Genomic DNA, 21,378 nt, shown 5'->3' on the forward strand with positions numbered 1-21,378 from the left:
GACAGCTAGCCTGCCTCACCGCCCACCCCTATCCATGCCACCCCAGCTACACTTCTATTTTACACATGCTAGCTCAATGAGAGCTAGTCTGAGTACATCTATTTGAGCTAGGAATTGCACCCTCAGCACCAAGTGTAGATGCAGACTTAGTTCGTGTTTGTAAAGCCCTATGAAAAAATAATGCCCTATGTAAGTGATTAAAAATTATTAAAGGATCACAAACACCTAATCAGCCACAGAGGGAAAATTGTGCTCTCTGTCACCAACCCTATCTTGAATTCCAGGAGCAGCTGGGCTTAAGAGTATCTCCACACAGGGAACATTTTAGACAAACCTTCACATCCAACCTTCAGGCACTAGGGCCTTGTCTCGACTAGGCTGTAAAAGATCATAGATATAGATCATGTTAGCTTGCTTAATCTAACTAACACCTTCTAAAAGTCTAGTGTAGACAAGGAAGGCGTATTCTTTAACTCATGCTAAACTGGTGAAGTTAAAACCTAAGGGCGGGGGCGGGGTGCCTAAGGCTTTGACTTGACCAGCTTAGCATGAGGAAGTACAACTTCCTTGTCTTGACTAGAGTTTTAGTCAAATCTTTAAATCCTAGTCAAGACAGGATTAGAGGAAAAGTGGTCATCGTTCTGTGAGGCCTTAGAGGGAGAAACTAAAAGGAATAGGGCTGTGAAATCCTAGGCATGCTGAAGACACCCAGGTGGCTATGTAGGATTTGATTTATTGGCACTGGTTCTTCAAGTTTTTAGATGCCTTCCTCCAGCATGCCCTGTTTCTCTCTGCTCTCAGAATCTCATTTGTTAGATTTATTCTTTCTCCAGAATTTCCTATTTTTTCCCCATTTTCAGGACTATTTCTCTGGGTCTCCAAGGCACAAATTCTGTCTCTGTCTGTTGATAACTATTATGATGAATGGCCATCAGAGATTCTTCCTTTGGATTCTTTTTTGCCTCTAAATCCACTATTAGGTACTGAAAGGAAATTCCACAAACAACAAATACAAAACAGTTTGTATAGTGCAAGTCCTACAAAAGTTGTCATGAAGGACCATGAGGGCTAATAAACAGGGTGACACTGATTTTCTAGAAGTAGAGGCTAGCTAAAGGCTTTAACAGCTTTCTGAATAAATCCTTGGGTGTCACGCTGTATTCTTAACCAATATACATGATAAGTATTGGAAGAACAACTAAACTTCCACCAGTGCCAGCTTTCTGCAGCCCAGCTCCAACCAGCATTTAGACTAGGCTGTAAAAGAGTTTGCACCTTTGCAGCAGCAGCCAGGCTTCTCTCACACAGAGTGTAATAAATTACTGTACTAGCACAAGGTCTAGAAATAAGATTAATTCTTTTTAACAAGATGTCCTATTGCTGTTTGCATCACTAATACTAAGTCATTTGTGTCATAATCTCTCTAAGAAATCTCATGCTCCTGGATCCCCAAACAAAACAAGACAAACAGACATTGACTATAGAGCTGGAGCGTGCTGTTCAGCAGAGTTTCAGACTTGAGAGGACAAGCCCATCAAAGCTCATGAACTCACATTCATCAGTGGACAGCTATTTGTCCCTTAGGCTCATTCTGCATCACAAGGCACATTATTCTGAAAATGAAAAATGACCCCATAATGTGGAAAATTGTGCCAAGAAGCCAGTTTATGATTAAAATTGCTCCAAGCCTCATAGACAAGAAAAGAGCTCAAGATGTATATAAACACTCAGAACAGATCAGTTCATAATCTGGAACCTGGTTTTTATTTTGGTCATGTATAAGGACAGCTGAAAGCTTGTTTGGTTTAACAGAAACTTAGAATGATTTGTGGTGGATCGGGGATGGGGGATGGATTTAACCCTAAGTCTACGCTGAGTGTTTAGTTTTCTCTTGGAAACATACCTGTCTTCAGTTGAGGAGAAAAGGCAGCTTAATGTACCCAAATGTACATTTTTCCCTTTATTTCCATGTTCAATTAACATGAAGAACACTGAAGGTAATCAGCTGGCAACATATTCAAATCAATAAAAGAAAAACATGAACCATCTTCAAGCAGGCATTCATAATTTATTAAGTAGGAACAATAAATAAAAAATGATCTAGTTGAATGGTGCAGAGATAAAGATCAGAAACAGGGAAAAACAGTGTAAAATGATGGATTGGAACTGAGAGCTCATGAAACAGATGAGAGACTAGGATGTAGGAAGACAGAAGTCAAACTTTGGACAAAGGATTTTCTAAATGAGAGGGGGAAAAGTCAAACTCAAGAAGCTATTGTACAATTTTAAAGGGACTTCTACTCCCATGTGATTTTGTAAACTTATGTTAATCAGGGTAGTACAGGTATCAGATAGCAATATACAAAGGAAGCTTTTTCTTCCTCCACTTATTACAGGTGAGTTTTCAAAAGGATTTCATTTTTCCAGTAACTCACTGAAGTTCTGAAAGAACGGCTCACATATTAAAAAGATTAGTTTGAGCCACAGTTCAGAAGTAGTTCAACAATTTTGACTTATAAATTAAATTAATTTTGTTACAGTGTCCCCCTAAAAATCAGGTGATAAGAACTATTCATGTGATCTGTAGTTTCACAGTCTCCACATAGATACCTTGGATAGCAGAAAAAGTGTCAAATATAGTGCTATGTATTACTAATATTGTTTTCTGAGGTTCTACCTTGGAAATATCAGTCTTTTAAAACAACTCAACTGCTTTTTAACTGCAGTCTGTGAAAAATGGACAAGTTGGCAATGGAATGAATCATAGCTAAGGACTTGATTCAAGCCCATGGAAGGAAATTGAAAGATTCTCATTGACTTTAATGGTTTAGGATTGGACTGCATATTATATAATACCATTCATCTAAATAATTCATCCTGTCCAGAAGTGTCTGACTGCCTTCTCCCTTTCCAACAGTTTGATGCGGACAGGGACGAAGAGGAAGTTTTCTATGACATAAGCATGGCACTCGACAATAAGCTATTTTCTCCCAAAGAGGCAGTGGCAGGTGAGTTACTGTACAAGCATAAGAAACTGTTTACTTTCAACATCAAATGTAGCAGTGATGTCTGTATTTCATATCCATCCAATATTGACGAAAACACTGAAACAAACTCTTGACTTCTTCCCCACCCCCTCAAATTGCTAATGCTGTCAGCTAGAGAAGGTGGCTGAGGTGATATCTTTTATTGGACCAACTTCTGTTGGTGAAAGAGACAAACTTTCAAGCCACAAAGAGCTCTTGTTCAGGTCTGGGAAGGAAATGGTATGTTTCACCATTTGAATGGGCAAATATTTGGAGAACTGACATAATAGGAATCAGCAAGGCTTGGATATGAGATCTCAGGGGGGGCCACAGAAAGGCACAAATTGTGTGTGTCACCCACAGAACAGGTTGCATTCGGTGGCTCTACAGATCGCATAGACCCACATAGCCAAAAACCCACTGCAAAAGGAGCAGCAGGCAACATCTGCTAGTCCTCCAATACCCACATTAGCTGTTAATGAGCTCCGCGACACATGTTGGAGGATTTCCCCCCCCCCGGCCCTTCTGTGTTAGGGTACGTCCAGACTACCTGACGAATCCACGGGTAGCAATTGATTTATCGGGGATCGATATAGCACGTCTTATCTAGACGTGATATATCAATCCCCGAACGTGCTCCCGTCGACTCCGGAACTCCTCTAGAGCGAGTGGCGGTAGCGGAGTCAACGGGGGGAGCCACGGCCATCGATCCCACACTGTGAGGACAGGAGGTAAGTTGAAATAAGATACGTCGACTTCAGCTACGCTATTCCCATAGCTGAATTTGCATCTCTTACATCGACCCCTCCCCCCAGTGTAGACCAGGCCTTAGAGTGAATTTTCATGTGAACAGGAACCTTGTACCTGCCTTTGTCCTCCTTCAGGATAGGGTTCAAAAGTGAGGTAATCCAGTCTCCAGGCCAAGAGCTATCAGTTCAGTAAATTAGCCTTTTCTCCATATCAAACATGGGCATCAGACCAAAGAGGATACAGTCAGTTGGGTACCTCCCTTTTTCAGAAGGCGTGTGAGGATTAATAAAATAGCAGGCAATTAAAGGCTCTTTGCTTGTTTCAATAATGTTTGTAAAGGTATTTAGCCCCAGTTCATTTTGTCTTTAAACTGTTAGCGTAATTGCAGATGTAATTTGGTTCATAGTGACTAACAAACAGACATTATTTTCTGAACACATTCATGGCTTCACATCATCATATTTGCTATGCCATCCCTTGAACTACTCTTACAAGATCCATGTGGAACAAATATTTAGAGAAAGAAAGCTATTCAGTGTGCTCGTAGATGATAATGATATTCTTTTTCATTGTGGCTCCCTGAGATATATTAAGACTGTTGCCAAAAGCAACAACCTATCATGAAATTCCACCACTAAAGATTGCAATAATTTTTGTATTAGAAATATCTTACTGAGAGCAAAATGGAACTGTTATTCTAATACCAATCAGTTATCTTTTTTTTTTTAATTATCTTTCCCTGGAAAATGGTTTCCTAAGTATTTAGAATGCTGAAATGTAAGACTTATTAACTGAGTTAGACCATTCTTCAGAGAGTTTAATAAACTAAAAGGACAATTTGACTGTATTAAACCTAATTTTTTTAACTATATGGACAAACCTAGGTTTCACAGAATTTTTTTAAAATTATTTTTATTACAATGTCAAATGTAGAAAGCACAAATGCAGTTGTTCTTAAAAAGATATATTGTGTAAGGATATTTGAGGCTTATGGACTGCAAATAAAAAATATTTACATTTGTGTGGGACTATATTAACTCTACGTTACTGAAATACAAATTGTCCAAACAGCTGCTTAATTAACTTGCATCAATGTGATTCTGCTACCTTTTAATGGCAAATTAACAGCAGCTAAATTTAGACAGATCAACATAATTTGACTCGCTATAAATGAACATAATAAATTAACACTGGGGTACATTTCTGTGCTAGGATCCAGACATCTGTTATACGTATCCGCCCATGGGTTATACCTCGATAATAGTTTTTCACTAACAGTTCTGTGCAATTCAGCTTCATAAAGACAAAAGAGGTGTCAAAATCTGAGCCAAATCTTTACTAAGAATGAACTCTCAATTTACAAGATAGCAGAAATGTTGCCCTCTGTGTTGAAGATGCAAAGTTTAGCACAAAAGTAAATAAAATTGTCTGAAGTACTTTCTTCCTTCAATAACTTCTTCTTTCTTGTGGAGCTGATTATTTAGCTAAGGGAGCTCCAATAAAGAAGTAAATGGAAATTTTTTTAAAATGTACTCAACTGTCATAAAATCCTTTCCATTTTTCCCCTTTGGAAAACACAGTACACGTGAAAATTAACTAACTTCTCCCCAACCTCATATACACATACATGTCAAAACTGAAAGAGGTATTTCAGGTTATAAATGCACCTTTTCAGATCAGGTCTTGGGTTTTGCATTCTGTGACTCCATTCCAGCATAGCATTTAAGAACATGAGTAGCCCATTGAAGTCAATGGGATTACTAAAATATCTATGGGTAGCTCTGATGTAAATTGTCATGTGCTTAATGTTAAGCAAGCATTTAAATGCTGTAATGGAATGGGACAATGGAATGCAAAATGATCCACACCAGCTAAGGATGTACCCCTGGGTGTTAACCATGTGCTAAAGTGCTTTGCAGCCTATATCTGTGTACAAGCTTAACATTAGGAAGAAAGATGCAAAAAACCCCACAACATTAATTAAACCTTGTTTATGATTGCAGGGTATTACCAGACCACTGCTATATATAGACTAGCCATGAACATGCACTGATATTTTAAAGAAAACATTTGACAACTCTTTCTTTATCCACTTATTTGCCTGGTCCTGAGTTCAGAATTTTTGTTTCCCCATTAATACTGATGACAGCAATACCAGTTTAGCATAAGCCTCCTGAAAATTGGTACAGAAAGTTTTAAACAAACTTAGGTTGAGACTCGGAACACCCACCAGCCCTCTGACTTCCCCCACATCTGTCAAGGTTTTCTAGCGTGTCAGTGGCAGTTCCCACTCTCATTCTCCTTAGTGGATGTCCAGCAAGCCTGCTGTCTTCCCCTACCATCCCTGTAGTAGCAGGCTTTAGTGTGGGTCCAGCAAGTTAGGTGTGTTCCCCCTAACAGTACAGTTAGACTGGCAAACTACCTACCCCATTCTTCACTCCTATCAATACTGCAGCAATGGTATCCAAAAGCTCCGCCAAGTCCCTACTTCTTTTCCTTATTCTCGCAATAGCCTCTTACTACAGTGTACTGCAGGGCATCTCTTTCAGGTTTTTTTTATTTCACTCACCAAAAACATAGCTCTCTCTAGAATATTCAGAGAGTGACAGATGGTTTTCCTTTCACTAAGTTCTCAGTGAAAACAAGAAAGAAAAAAAATCTCTCAATTTATCCTACCTTTTCTTGAACCTTGCAAAAGAGTTGGGACTTCTGCAAAGAAAACAAGCCTCACAGTTCAAGGAAAAACTACCTTAGACAATTTGCCATGTTACAAATACAGAACTATTATGGCTTTTCTAGTTTAAAATATATTGTGTGTGACCACTAACTTTCAGCCCAATCTTTACATTAAAAGTTTGTGGTAGTCTATTTCCCTAAAAAGTACTTAGCTTCTAAAACCAATATTTAATGTAAATGTTCCCTGTTAGGGAGGAGACATACTGCTCCCAGTAGATAAGGAATATTAGCGATAGTTAATCAAATATTGTACAAAAGTGCCTCTAAAAATAATTGGCAGTTCAAGGTAGGTCATTCTCAATCAAGATTCAGGCTTAGTTATCTACCTTGATGCAATATTAAGATTGAGACTTCAGTTGCATAAAATACAAGAAACTTAATTAAGCTTCTCATAGTAATCTTAATTCTGCCGTCTTGCACCTATCTATAAAAACAGGTATTTTCATTAGAACACCTCACAAAACACCTATACCAACATACAGAATGCAGCACAGGTGCATCTCCGGTTATAAAGATGGGGAAAGTGTAATCCCTTTCTACTATATTAATATAACAAATTGTTAACGTATACAAGAACATTTTTTTAAAAACCCACACAAACAGATGGTGGGCCAATCCATCCCTGGTGTAAATCCCATAAAGTCAACAAGCTGCATCAAGGATGAATTTGGCCAATTATAATATAGATTGCAAATTAAACAGCATTGGAGTCATCTCCTTTTACAAAGCTTTATGGTTCTACTCATCATGCTATCCAGTTCTGCACCTCATGTTCTCTCTCTTATTGTTCATCTCACCACCTACACAGATGATTACTATGTAAATGTGAAAAATAAATAAAAATAGCTGATGCTTAAATGAATTGGGAACTATGAAACAGTAAAGCCTTTGGGGACAGTGCATGATACAGACAGCTCTCCATATACACAGTAAAATAAGAATTAGATTTAATAGTGAAAAAAAAAATTTAATCAAAAGATTAGTGGCAGTGTTAAGACTATGGCCTTGGCTACACTTGCGAGTTACAGCGCAATAAAGAAGCCCCGGGTGTCCTAGCTCACTCCCCGTCCACACTGGCAAGGCATGCAGAGCGCTCTGACTCTGCAGATACAGCGCTGCTGGTACTCCACCTTGGCAAGTGGAATAATGTTTGCTGCGCACCTGCTGGAGCGCCGCAGCGCCAGTGTGAACGAGGTGTTGCATTACTGTGCTGTGGTCAGCCTCCGGAAACGTCCCATAATCCCTTAAGTCAAGTGGCCACTCTTGTCATTGTTGTGAAATTGGCTGCAGGAATGCGGAAATGCCCTTTCAAAGCTCCATTTCGGAGAAGCTGGCTGCTTATCAGCTTAGAAAAAAAGCAAACATTTACTGTTTGCTTTGAGTGAGTGAGAGAGAGGCGGGCGGGGGTTTGGAGGGCCTGAACTTACAAGGCAGCGTGCTGACACACTCTCAGCACCCCAAAAACCCACACTCTCTCCCCCCACATACACACAACACACTCCCTGTCACACTCCACCCCACCCCGCCCCCATTTGAAAAGCACGTTGCAGTCACTTGCATGCTGGGATAGCTGCCCATAATGCACCACTCTCACCGCCACTGCAAGTGCCGCAAATATGGCCGTGCCAGTGTGCTTGAAGCCATCAGTGTGGACGGACTGCAGGGCTCTCCTACTGCGCTCTACGAAGGCGGGTTTAACTCACAGCACTCTACATCTGCAAGTATAGCCATGCCCTACGTGGTCAATAGTGCCTGTTACTCCCGAAGATATTTTGCTGCATGGTCACACATGCAACCCAGCAGAACATCATTCCCGCTTCCCCATCCATAACCCTGACTGATGACAACAGGTTACAACAAAAATTATATTTATTAGCTGCTCTAGTTCTTCACTGCTCCCAAATTGGTAAATGGTGCTTAGGCCCTCAGCGAGCTTCTTGACAGCTAATTTGTAGCTGCAGTCTAGAATGGACTCAACATTTGGGTCCTAGATTTTCTCATTATTTCAATTTGTTATAACGTTAGGGTTTAAAATTCTGTAAATCAGTGGAGTGAAGACAAGTTGAAAGTTAAATAAGAGTAGTAACTTTTGTTTTTAATTAGTCTACTGAAGTGATGGCAAAAAGTAGAAGATATATTGAGTTTATGTTATCAAGAACTCAAATAATCTTGTAACAATGTGCCCATTGAAACTTTCATAAGTCCCAGATACTGGTGGGCTGTGATGAGCTATGAAAGGGGCTAAATTATTACTGCAGTAGAGGGAACAGGGAATCCTTCCTTTCCCCAGAACACAGGGAACTGCCATAATCCATCTGCCAGCACTGGGGAGTTGTTGCTGGCAGAACTGGTGGTCCCAGATTAGATGTTTCTGGGATGCAGGTGCTAGGGGCCATGGCTTTATCCTGTATGTTGGTACATCTGGACTAAGAGATTGATAGATGTTCCTACCACACCAGTTTAGCCTTGGACACCTCGAGCACCTCTGGAGGTATTGAGCCCTATTTTTCCAGTGCCCTGCAGTCATTTACATCAGAGCAAAGCAAATGTAAAATGCAACCTTTCTGATTTACTAGTATACACAAAGTAGATTATGTCTTTCTCAGTCTATTGAGAACCATTAATTGATCCTTTTGTGTATAAAATTATGTTTACTCTTCATCAACTTTATAGTTAATTAAAATTCCAGTAACATTTTTGTACTGCATTGCACAGTGTACAACACTTTGCAGAATACATGAAAGGCACTGTAATTCAGACAGTATACTAATCACATTAACCACTCATTATTAGGATTGTTGTAGCTTTTAAAAGACATCTCTAAAGAACAATCACACAGATTGGTATTCTTTTACATACAAATGACTCCTTGGACAAGTTTTGTTTAAAAAAAAAACACCAAACATATGGACAATGAAAGAACCAGATTGAGATTGGAAATATAATTATGTCCCATCATGTGAAGTGAAAACTGCTAGTCCATTTCTGAAGTTTCATTTCCTTTCATATTTTAGGGCCAAATGTACTTGATCTTAGTCTGATTATGGATTCTGGAGATATCGCTGATACCGAATTTGACTTTGAAGACCAGGTAATTGCTTATCTAAGTATCTCTTCACACACACACACACACACACACACGCTTTAGTCTCTTCACTCATTGCTTTCTAATTTATGTATATGTTTTGTTTTGCCTGAGCAAGAGGGATGAAATGAATAGTTACACTTAAGGGCTTTTGTTGTGCCATGTAAGCAAATATGTCATAGTGAAGTAGCTATCTGCTTATGGGAAAGCAATGAAGATTACTTTGGCTTCAAAGCCCTATTCTCCATCCCTTACATTTTGCAGTTTTCTCCATGCAATTCAGAATGGTGGCACATGTGGTTCTGTTACAGACAAACAGAAGTCTGTCATACTCGATTTCCCTGCCTCTCTAGGTGTATCCCATTTAGAGTAGGAGCAATGGTTGAACATATTTTAGAGGAGATGGGTTAAAAAGAAAAAGGTGAGGAATGTAACTAAAACCCAAGCAAACATATTCTCCACTTGAAATGGAGTTTTAAAAAAGTGTTTGTGTTAAGAGCAACCCTCCTATCAACTGCAATGTCATCTCTGTTGTGGGGTCAAATTCAGACAGCCTTTTCCAAGTCCATGGAAAAAGAGATGGTCAGACGGTGTGTCATCCTACTCCTTAACCCATGGAGGTATGAAAAGGCAGGACCTAGAGTCAAAGGATGGGCTCAGCCTGTTTATAGTATGTATGTGCCCTGCCCTAGTTTCCCCTCCTCTCTCACAGGTTACTCCTGCCATGGCAAAACCAGTCTGGAAGGGACTATGCATAGAGTCACAGCCTGTCACAATACAGGTCCACATGCCACACATCTGTTCGAGAAATGGAAAAGGGCCTGAATATTGTCCTGTTAAATATATCATCATTGAAAGATTGAATAAAGTCAGAAAATCTCTGCTGAGGGCCATCTCCCTATTGCACTAGCATATTTTAAAGTTAGATTTTTATAATTCTGCTTTTCACATTTTCATTTCCTCATTTGCATATTTGTCCTTCGGTTTTCTTTTGCCAAATTTGATGCAAACACTTTCAAAGTCTAATATATTCTACCCTCGCTTACTCCTCCAGTTTTACTCCCAGTCCTTTCCCTTAACTGTTCTTTACAGCTCTTCCTATTCCCAGCTTTTTGACTCTCTCACTTCTGTCCATCAAGCAGCCTTGCTCTCCCTTCCAAACCTTCCTTAAAGCACACACTTCCACCAGTCGTTCCTAAGTTGGCCTCTTTATCAATGAGCTCCTTGTCTTGGTTAGGTCTAACTCTTTAGGGCAGGGAGAGGGTCTTTTAGCTTTGTAATGCAGAGTGTACCATTGCAGTGCTATACAAATCCATAAAAGAATAATCATGTATTTTTAATTTTTAAACGACGGATGTGTGTGTTCCCTTGGCAAAGTATGAGTCCCTGGAGAAACAGCACACCTTATTCCACAATCTGTGTACATAAAACCAAATTATTTTAACTGGTCCTTAAAAATGCAGCTCATGGTTACAAAACAAGATTAACAGGAAAAAGTATGTGAAATTGCTAATTTTATAGTATTGAGTCATTGCATGTATGGTTGGGTTTGGAGGCGGAGGGTTAAACTTATTTGTTTTTTAGCCGTATGTTTTTGTTAAGAAGGTTGATATGGCACCGTATAAAATTCATTAATTGCAAGTCTTCCTCCCACTGCTTGGGGTTGACTGTCATTCCTGCCCACAGCAGCAAATTGTCAGGTTGGCAATGAAGCAAGATTGTTGTCAACTAGGAAAAGGAGAGGAAAAAAGCAGATTTGAAAACCTCCTAGCCATAAGCACCAGAAACATCTGGTGCAGTTTTAAAGCAGCTCATTGATAATGGCTGCCTTCATCAGGTAGTGGGAATTACTAATATGGCCATTGATTCAAAGGTCAGGAAAACAGATCAAGTAAAAAAAATAAAACCCACAGGACAGATTTCTATTATTATTGATTGTTGTGTCTCTAAATCTGTGATGAGCATTTTACAGAAATGGATAGAAGAAACCCAGTTCTATCCAGAAGCACTTACAATCTAAATTTAGGCATGACACAAGTGAGGGAAATATATGAAAGAAAGGAAGAAAGAGATTAGGATATGGGTTACAATCATAAAACTATCCAGTTACTCAGAGTGTACATACACATCTGAAAGACTAAATTAGAAATTATCCTCAATAAAAGATAAAGTAAAATGAAGTAGATTACTAGACTATGTGGAACTGCTTGTATTCAGTGCTGGAACACATTTTGACTAGGACAGTGACTTAATACCCCAGTGACTTACCGCATGACACATTATTTAGTAATTGTCTCAAGCACCAACACCCTCTACAATGGGGCTCTCAAGTGAGGTAGGGATGCATGTCTAGATACAAGTGTGTCATGTGAGGATATTATTGCAAAGAACAGCTATCAGGAGGAATGTGAGGGGTAAGTGGGTTGGTTTCCAAGCAACCTTATGCAGCTGAGCTGCTAAAATAATGGTTGAGATTTAGCAGAACATCTTCGCAGCCACTGAGCAATTAGAGATAGATGCATTTGTGGGTTACTGTTATAAGGCATGTGCTGCTTTCATTGGGGCAGATCCTCAGCAGGTACTGAGCAGCATTTGGCGCAGCTGAAATGGAGGCACAAATATGCCCTTTGCACACACTAAATTTTGGGGGTGCTTTGTGTCAGGATGGTCCCTGAAGTAAATTAGGGCAGCCTAAGGACGTCATTATTTTATGCCACTTGCTAATGGCCCACCAGGGGCCATTCTGGGAGCCAAGAATTATCTCACCCACGTACCCACTGGTACTGGCAGCCAGGAGGGTGGAGTGGTATAGGAACCTCTAAAACTATGCCACCCAAGGATTCTCACACATAGAGGAGTTCCTCCAGTGTACAGCTCTGCTGACTTCAGCACTGCTTTGCTCCACTGTGCAAAGCAGCATTAATTGCAGGTCAAGATCTGGCTCTCTTTTTTGTAGTTTTAAACTGATTCTGTATATTTTACACCTTTATAATGTAAATTAGAACAAATTTTCAATAAACAAGCTGACTGTTCCCCGCTTGCTATTCGTGAATGCATTAGGAGCCTGAATATTTGCACCTCGGTAAGATCCCAAAACATTGTAAGGCAACACAAGGGAGGCCATGTAAATTGAAGAAATTTTCAAAAGCAAATTTTCAGATAAGAATTACATTTCCATTCCTACTCATATCTGGAACTAAACAGGTGCTGTGTCAGAGATGATGTAGACAGGCATTTTAGAAACACTGTTTAGAGAACAGTTCTGAAAAAAGACCACACAATGCGTTCAGCTCATAATGTCTTGTGAAAGAATGAACCAAATTCCACTTTGTTACTTTACCCATATCTTTTATTGATTCACTGTCCCTAAAAAATCTCATGCAGACAATTTTTAGGACCATTCAGGTCTGACCATTCCTCTTCTTCTGAGCCATGATTTCTAAGCCTATCAGAAGATAGATCCAATTACAGAAGTCATGCACTGCATCCTATGCCAAATCATGAAGTCTGAACTGCAGCAGCTGAATTCCCTTCCTTTGCCAAAAGTGTATCTAGGCTGGCGTCCTGATGGGCACGTACATCGGAGTTGATGTATTCTGTTTAATCAAATGTTTAAATATAAAATACCCCATGTTGACATGTATTAGGACTGTAACAATGGGCCTGCCAGAGGGGTACAATGCCCTTGTAATGCTATACATGATGAACTAGAAATAAAAAGACATTTATTGTTAAGCCAGATCCTCCACATCCAAAGTATTGCTCCTGAAATTTTCAAATGTATTCATTAGATTAAGTCAGAACTCACACAGTTAAAAGATCATACTACAACAATGTGGAAGAAGTGATTTCTTCATAGTTCTTCTCATTCAGTAACATTTTATGGCAGCATTTAAACCTGCAAGCTCACCTTCGAAGTAATGAGTATTTAAACTCAACAAGAATATTCCCAAGCTAATAATTTTACCTTCATTTGAGAGAAACAATATCTACAACCTTTTAAAACAGTACGAAACTGCTTGCCCTAAACCTAAAATGCTCAGATATCTCAGATTCACCCTTATCTTCATTCTCCATCTAATTTGCAACCATAATTCCAGAATGAGATTTGTGATTCCTAGGTTTCTCACAGAGATATCTTTCTTCAACTGCACATTCTCCACAATTTCTATTTAAAAAACCTTGGATCAAACAAAGCTCCAGCCTATCCACTGCTCCTCATCTAAGCACCAACCTTTCACTTCCATGTTGGCCTCTCTTTCTCCATTAACATCTTTTAATATCCCATGCAGTGAACTAATTAATCTAATTTGGATATGTTACTCTCCTTTGATAATAAATCCTAATACAAGGTTGCATTACTTAAGGCAACCAAATCTAGTGAAACTGCATTTACTTCACTGAAGTTAGTCCACTATCATACCTGGTATATCTCCCTTTAAAAAACAAAAACAAACAAACAAACAAACAAAAAACCACCCCACAATATAGGTGGGCAGATGGAAAGCATTCCTAGCAAATGGAAGAACTAGGGCTGGATGTCCCTGCCTCCTGCAAGTTCCCTGCAGTTAAAGGCGTGGGGGGGGAGGAACTGCTATTTAGGCAGCCAAGCAATTACAGCTCCTTCATTAAAGAAAATGACAGCACCCAATGACCCAACTGAAAAATAGAGAGCTGGAGAAGAGCTCCTGCTATTTCTACTCAGACCAGGATCCCATCCTTGGTTTCTCATCCTGGGATGTAACAGGATTGCTTATGGCAATGGAAATATATTTTTATCGTATTCACCCAAATTTCTAATACTCATTTTTAGAAATATTGTTATTTCTATTATCTGTTTTATTTAATGAAGAAATATTTGCATTACAGACAATGCATCTGCACGTACAGTATCTGATTACAGAATTGCTTTCTGGCATAGCTATATTGTCTTACTGCTCACTCTATTCCGTTATGCTTACTATTGAGTTTCTTGGCCTTGCCAGAGAACTAGTCGCTATTGTGCCATTTGATGCTAGGACTCAGACACGTTTTATCTTTCAAAATTCAATAGTTATTTTGAAGTCTACCATTTGGTCTAAATTTAAGTGCATTCAGGCCAAACAAAAATATAGATTAATTGGAACCAGTGAATAACGTCAAAGAGCTTCAGAATGAAATAACAAATTATTTTCTTGTGAAAGGCAAAGATTTTATGGACTGCTTCAAGTTCAACCAGCCTGTAGAGTAAGAATATGCCCTCATTAGATAAAGAATTGTGTCTAGAAAATAGGTGGAAGCTTACAATCTGAATATATGCTAACAAAGCAAGAATTAGTTAAAATTTAAAAAGCCTACACTCCAGGTAACCTAGGAGAACATGCCTTAGTCAAGGGGATAAAATCCAGATGGACATAAATACTTTGGGGAAAAATTGTAAAAATGCCGAGTGCCTGACTCTGGGTGCAATTTGCGCACACATATTTTGCCACAAAATGAATTGCTAGATCGGATGCAGGTTGTTTTCCACATAGCAAACTACCTTATTTAAACCTGATTATTAGTGCAAATAGCATTTACAAAATGGAGATGGCCAAGTATGTTTAAGATAAAAGAAAAAAATGTCAGAAATATCTCAAAAAGGTTTTCAGTTCAGGAGTTCAGGCAATTGCCTATATTAAGCAAATTGTATAACCTGATCTGTTTTGCAAAGGAAAAATGGTTTATAATTAGAAAATGTCCGAGGATTACTCAAAAAGCAACAAACAAAAGAAAGAGGAAATAGAGGGAAAGAAACTCTCTCAAAAACAGAATTACATTCTACTAACCCAGAAAGCAAATTCTTGATTAGAAAATATGGCAACAACTCTTCAAGATGCCTGGCTACACTATCACTTCCAGCCCAGAGTATGTAAAAAAATAGGTTTTAGGATACGCAAATATAAACGGAAAGGTATCAACTCAACCAATGAAAAACAGACTCTGTTACTACCAGGAGTAGAGCAACATATCCATCCTGATCCTTTGCCATAAGCAGGGCCGTCCTTAGGCATAGGCAGAATAGGCAGCCGCCTAGGGCACCACTAGGTCTGGGAGCCGGGACAGACGGGAAGCAGTGGAGCATGTAAGAGCAGGCTGCTGGGTCCTAGAGAGAGCCGAACGCAGCACAGTCTGAGGGAGGGGATTGGCTGCTGGGGTCTCTGGGAAGGGGAGGGGGTTGGGGTTGGGGAAGGAGCTCACCTGTGAGTGTGACTCTTTCCCCCTGGCTGAGGTGAGGTGAGGCAGGCTCTGCGGCTCTGGAACCAGTATCCTTGTCCCCCATAACATCCATTCTTCTCCCCCATGCCCCATGGAGCACCCCCTCCTTTCTCCCTCCTCCCCAGGAGCATCCCTCTCTCTCTCCTCCCTCCCCTTCATCAGGGCTGGGTTGGGTGAGGTGCTGGGGGGTAGGTGGGGGGGAGGCTGGCTGCCTGCTGAGGAATGAAAGTGAAAGTAACTCACTTCCTCGGCAGTGAGCCAGGATTGGAATGTCACACAGGGCTGGGCTGGGGTTAGCCAGATGTGTGAAAAATCAGGACAGGGGATTGGGGTAGGGTGAGCAGATATCCCTATTTTATAGGGCCAGTCCCAATTTTGGGGTCTTTTTCTTATATAGGCTCCTTTTACCCCCCACCCCGTCCTGATTTTTCACACTTGCTGTCTGGTCACTCTAGGTGGGGGTAATTGGTGCCTATATAAGACAAAGCCCCAAATATCGGGACTGGCCCTATAAAATCAGGACATCTGGATCTGGTCACCCTAGCTGGGGAGCGCCTCTCCCCTGGGCTGGCAGCTGCCAGCGATCCACCTCATCCAGGGGGAGCTACACAGGGCAGGATGAGCTGCTGTGGCTCCATGGGTGACCTGTCCCTGAGATCAGATGCTGTGCTAACTTCACCATGGTCCATAAGGCTGGTGGTGGTGCCCATTGGCGTGTGATTGGACCTGAGGGTTTGCTGCTGCTGTTGCCACTCTGCACCCCAAGAGGTGGATTTTGGGGTCTACTGCAGCTGTTGGACCAGCAGGCTGGGGGGTGAGCCAAGCATGAAAGCAGTACTGTGTTGCCATTTAGATTGTCATTTAACAACTTTGTTTGCCAAAAATTCTTGCTAACAATCCTGAATCCAATTTCAATATTTTTTTTTAAAAAAAAATCAATATCTTAGCCAAAACCAGAAAATTAAGTTGTTGACAATTGTTAGTGACAGGTTTGGTTTGAGGCAGGGAGTGGGCCAGTTTTCATCAGAGAAACAAAAAATGTCGACTGACTTTCCTATAGCCTGTTACTCCTGACAAGAGCCCTCCAACAACTGTAATATGCTCATCTCCTTACTAGTGTATAGAGCAGGGGTCGGCAACCTACGGCACACGTGCCAAAGGTGGCAGGTGAGCTGATTTTTGATGGTACGCAGCGGCAGGCTGAGCGGCTCAGCCCATCACTGCTCTGGGGTTCCGGCTGCTGCCCTATTGCCAGCTGGGATACCGGCCGTCGGCCCCACTCAGCACCTGCTGCTGGCCTGGGGACCCCCAAGGAACCCCAGGCTGGCAGCGGGCTGAGCAGGCCGGCTGAATCACTCAACCTGCTGTCAGCCTGGGGTTCCATTCACTCAGCCGGCAGCGGGCTGAGCATGAGTGGCTCAGTCTGCTGCCATAAGTAAAAACTCAACCGATAAATGTCCAAGAGAGAATCAAAATGCCCGGGAAAAAATCCTAGTCAATACTGTAGCAGAACAATTTTCAAAAGATGGATAGACTGCAGTGAATTCAAATTCCCTTTTAGCTAAAGCTCTATGGATATCAAAGATCTTCTCTCTGCTTCTACCCATGTTATCTCATTTGTCACATTATTTTGTCTCTCAGTTCCCCACTTCTAGAAGGCAAGACCCCACCCCTGGGAATAATCCAACACTACAGAGATGATATTTCAAGGGTTGAAATTACAACATGACAAAGAACATGGTTCCCACCTCTATCAGCTATACAAGAACTTTGTTTCCACTGGGACTTCTACATCAGTCCTTCAAGATACACAGTGATTAAATGATTTAAGAGGCTGGGTCAGACTGCAGGAGAATACACTATGATTTTTTAATCAGACTCCAGGACATAAAGTACATAGTAAAGTGGCAGTTGCATTCACATATGCTCTACAGCATTAATCATAAGGAATCTGACTTTAAAATATGACCATGAGCATCCAGAAGGCCACAGTCCTCCAGGCTTATCAACTCCAATGTTTTTGTTATGGGCTTTTCTCCCTCATTGATATGCAGTGACATCTCTTCAGATTATAGATCCAGATTCTGCCTTTGGAAGGAGAGAGATTATAAACTGGAGGACATGAATGTCAATAAGGAAAAATGAACATTCAAACCACAGCAGAGGTTCTAAAAATCTGTCCTAACTTTAGGCAGATGAAACATGCTTAACAGAAATCTACTGAACCCAATGCACAATCTGTTCATTTTGAGTTACCATGGAAACTGTCCTATTAGGGGCTAAAAAAATCAGTTCTAGAAACAAAAGAACTGTAGTTTGCCTTGAACAAAGCACTGCTTTAATATGCTCAAAACTAAATGTCTTTTTGGTGCTTTTATTTCATTTTGTACATCTTTCAGGATTATTCAGTTATTTCAAAAGTGTACATTCTATACCATAAAACAAATCCTATAGCTCCATTCTCCATTGTGCAGGTTATTCCCACATAGGGGAATAGAAATGCCACCAGGCCAAACCTGCAGACTGTCCTTGGAATTCTTCTGTCAGGAATAGAAGTGGTATTTGCTTCCCCATATGTGGAAGACATGAGGCTCCACACCCAAACCCAAAGATCTTAGTGGGGATCTGCCAGAGACAAGGTGAAACTGCCTACTACCCCAAGCTAATTGCCTACTGGAGCCATATTATCAGGAGCTTCCTAGAATCCCCCTCAGTTGGAATGTCATTGCATGGAGGGAAACCCATGCAAGTTACTGCAGATTTAAACATCCACAACTTCATTTTCCAAAAACCACTTGCATTTTAGGCTCCCCAGATTCTGTCAGCAGCAATGTTGTGAAGTTTTGTTCTGTGGCTTTTGGGGGGCAAAGAATCCAGTCCCCCTAGTGCCTCTAGGTTAGAAGCTTAATGGCTTACAAAACTCTAATGCCTCCGGGTATTAATACTGGGGCAGTGTACCATCTCCCCATCTTTAGCATAGCGTGCTTCTACGCAAGTATACTTGAGCTTATAACCTACAAGTGCCCAGTTCTCACTCATGCAGAGCTCCCACTGACTTCAAGATAGCAAGTACAGTAAGAGCAGGCACCAGTTCACTTTGGGCAATTCTTTGAAAAGAAATGAAACAATACAGACTATGAACTTTGTAAAGATGGCTGGTGAGCAAGCTCTATGTATAAAGAATATTAATGCTCATTATTCACACTCACACCTATTGGCAAATCTATACATTTACTTTTTAAACTGCAGTGTCTGCACAAGTGCTATTTTACTCTATTGGGTACAAAAATTGCTCTTTAAAATATTTATTCATATTGTATCAAAGCAATAGAATGGCTCCTTTGGGTACAATGTATACGTTTTAAAAAATCCTTTGCATATTTGCCTGAGAGTCAGCATTTGTCATCAAATGCATCCTTCCTCCAGCTCTGCCTCCTGCTTGGGGTCTCAGTGTCTCCTCTTTTGTGAGTTACATGCTTTTGCATTTTAGTAGGGTTAAATTTGCTTTTCCATGCCCTTTGGCCAAGGGAAATGTGGAGTGGCCTGGTTTGAGAACTCCTTCCTGGTAGGTCCTTCTCCAGGATGGAACTGCATGAAAATCACACTCAAAAGAAACTCTGGTTTTATAAAGAGTTATAAAAAAGTAGATAGAAAAAGGATTTAATACACTATAACTGGCTGTCTCAACAATATCTAGATTTATACGCGGCCAAAAGATCACATGCATCCAATGAAGTGGGTATTCACCCACGAAAGCTCATGCTCCAATACGTCTGTTAGTCTATAAGGTGCCACAGGACTCTTTGCTGCTTTTACTAGATAAGGCTTTCTCAGTTTCAGAAGAGAAAACTAACAACTTACATCTTACTAAGAACAAATTCTAGGATCCAATACCCTTTATCAGCAACCCTACATGCAGCCCCCTTTTCCTGTGATGCAGTCTGTTTCAGTAGCTCTCCACTTCCTGGTATCCCAGTGTCCTTCAGGCAGTAAACAATTAACATATTACAAGGGCCCTCTTTTCTGCAGATTTATTTCCTGGGAGTACATCTCTCCCCACTTTAAAGCAGTCTGTCTGGTGCTCTTGGAGTGTGTATCTGCTCTTTTATGTATGGCTGGTGAAATCTGGGCTCAGCTATTCTGTGATAATAGCCAGTTATATTCATCATCTTAAAGGTCTCATCTTCTGTTCCAGGAGGTGTTTACTCATCATCTGGGCATACGTGCTGTCAGAAAGCCAAACTCTCCCACCACCAAACCTTTTTCTGTAGTGCCAAAATATAATTGAGAAATTAAAGGAAAAGGGAGAGAGGTTTGTATCTGGACAGTACTATTGGAGAGTCATAGGTAAATAATACATAGTGTTATGGACAGTTGCAAGTGGATGAGGTTAGAGAAAAGCTAGAAGTGAACAAAAATGTGTTTTTGGCTGGGTACTGCTTATAGCACGATCTAGTAAGAAGCAAACATGTGGCTGCATTACGGGACTGTTGGATTTTAAAATGTGCTTTTGTCTCATTGTATGTGGATACTCCTGCTCCCGTATTATTTTAACTTTTGAGTTCCACTATTTTAATGTTGCATTATACACATGGATATGAATAGAGAGGCTACATTTAAAACAAACATTAAAATGATTAAAACCCCCAAGAAAATTAAGAGTGAAGGTTACATTCTGTCCTTGACTCAGGATTTTGGATCTTTTTATTCTCAAAACTGCATGAGTTCAGGCATCCACTTTGAATTTCCTGTCTTTTTTAGTTTGCTTCATAGCCTTGGGGCTTATTTTTCAAAGCAGATTGCTATTTTTATGCTTCCTTTAGTTCGACTTTGTGCCCAAAATATACAAAAGCATGTTTCTCCTTTTGGGAAGGACTGTTTCTGAATCAATAAAAGTTTCTAAGATAATAGTGTCACATTAAAATAGGAGTTAAGTTTAAGAATTTGTGGCCTGATTTTCAGATAGGCCAAGCACCCCCAGCTCTAAAGGATAGTATTTTATTTAAAAACAAACAAAAACAAAACAAAAAACCTCAAAGCAATATGGAATGTAATAGCTTTTTAAAAAACACCTCAAATTCTCAATTAATCTTCCCCCACTAGCCTGAACTCTTTCTCCTTTATATAACTTTCAGTACAGACCTTTCCTGAAAGAAAACTCTGGTGGTATGCAGTTCTCAGGCCCATATGCAGTCACATAGAAGCCAGAGACCACTTTCACCCTAGATCTCTTTTAGGTGCTTTTCATATTTCAGTTTTCCACTGAATATTTTCATATTATTTTCCCCTAGTTTATTTTTTCCAGATTGTATCCCATTGTATCTGCCAATATTTCTCCTTTGTCCCACTTTGTTTTAGTTCTCCATTCACATTATTATTTGCATCTTCACCCAGTTGATCATCTTCTGCAGATTTCCAAAGTGCTGTGTAGTCCCTCTTCTTTATCACAGAAGGAAGAGTGTTTCTGCCAGCATAGGAACACCACATCCTGGAATGACATTAGCTGTAGTGATGGAAGTAATCTTCTGTCAGCATAGATGTGTC

At 40.3% G+C, this 21,378-nt stretch overlaps 1 protein-coding gene across 1 annotated transcript in view; it reads left to right on the top strand.

The window, feature by feature from the left end:
• The window catches only part of AK5 (adenylate kinase 5), a 168,733-nt gene that overhangs the window by 93,601 nt on the left and 53,754 nt on the right, over positions 1-21,378 (top strand). Inside the window, exons 7-8 of the mRNA XM_045026032.1 lie at positions 2,918-3,008; positions 9,527-9,603. Of these exons, the coding sequence (XP_044881967.1) occupies positions 2,918-3,008; positions 9,527-9,603 (168 nt within the window). The remainder of the gene's footprint in view (positions 1-2,917; positions 3,009-9,526; positions 9,604-21,378) is intronic.

Source organism: Mauremys mutica, chromosome 8 (assembly GCF_020497125.1).
Source record: "Mauremys mutica isolate MM-2020 ecotype Southern chromosome 8, ASM2049712v1, whole genome shotgun sequence".
Classification (NCBI taxonomy): Eukaryota; Metazoa; Chordata; order Testudines; family Geoemydidae; genus Mauremys; species Mauremys mutica.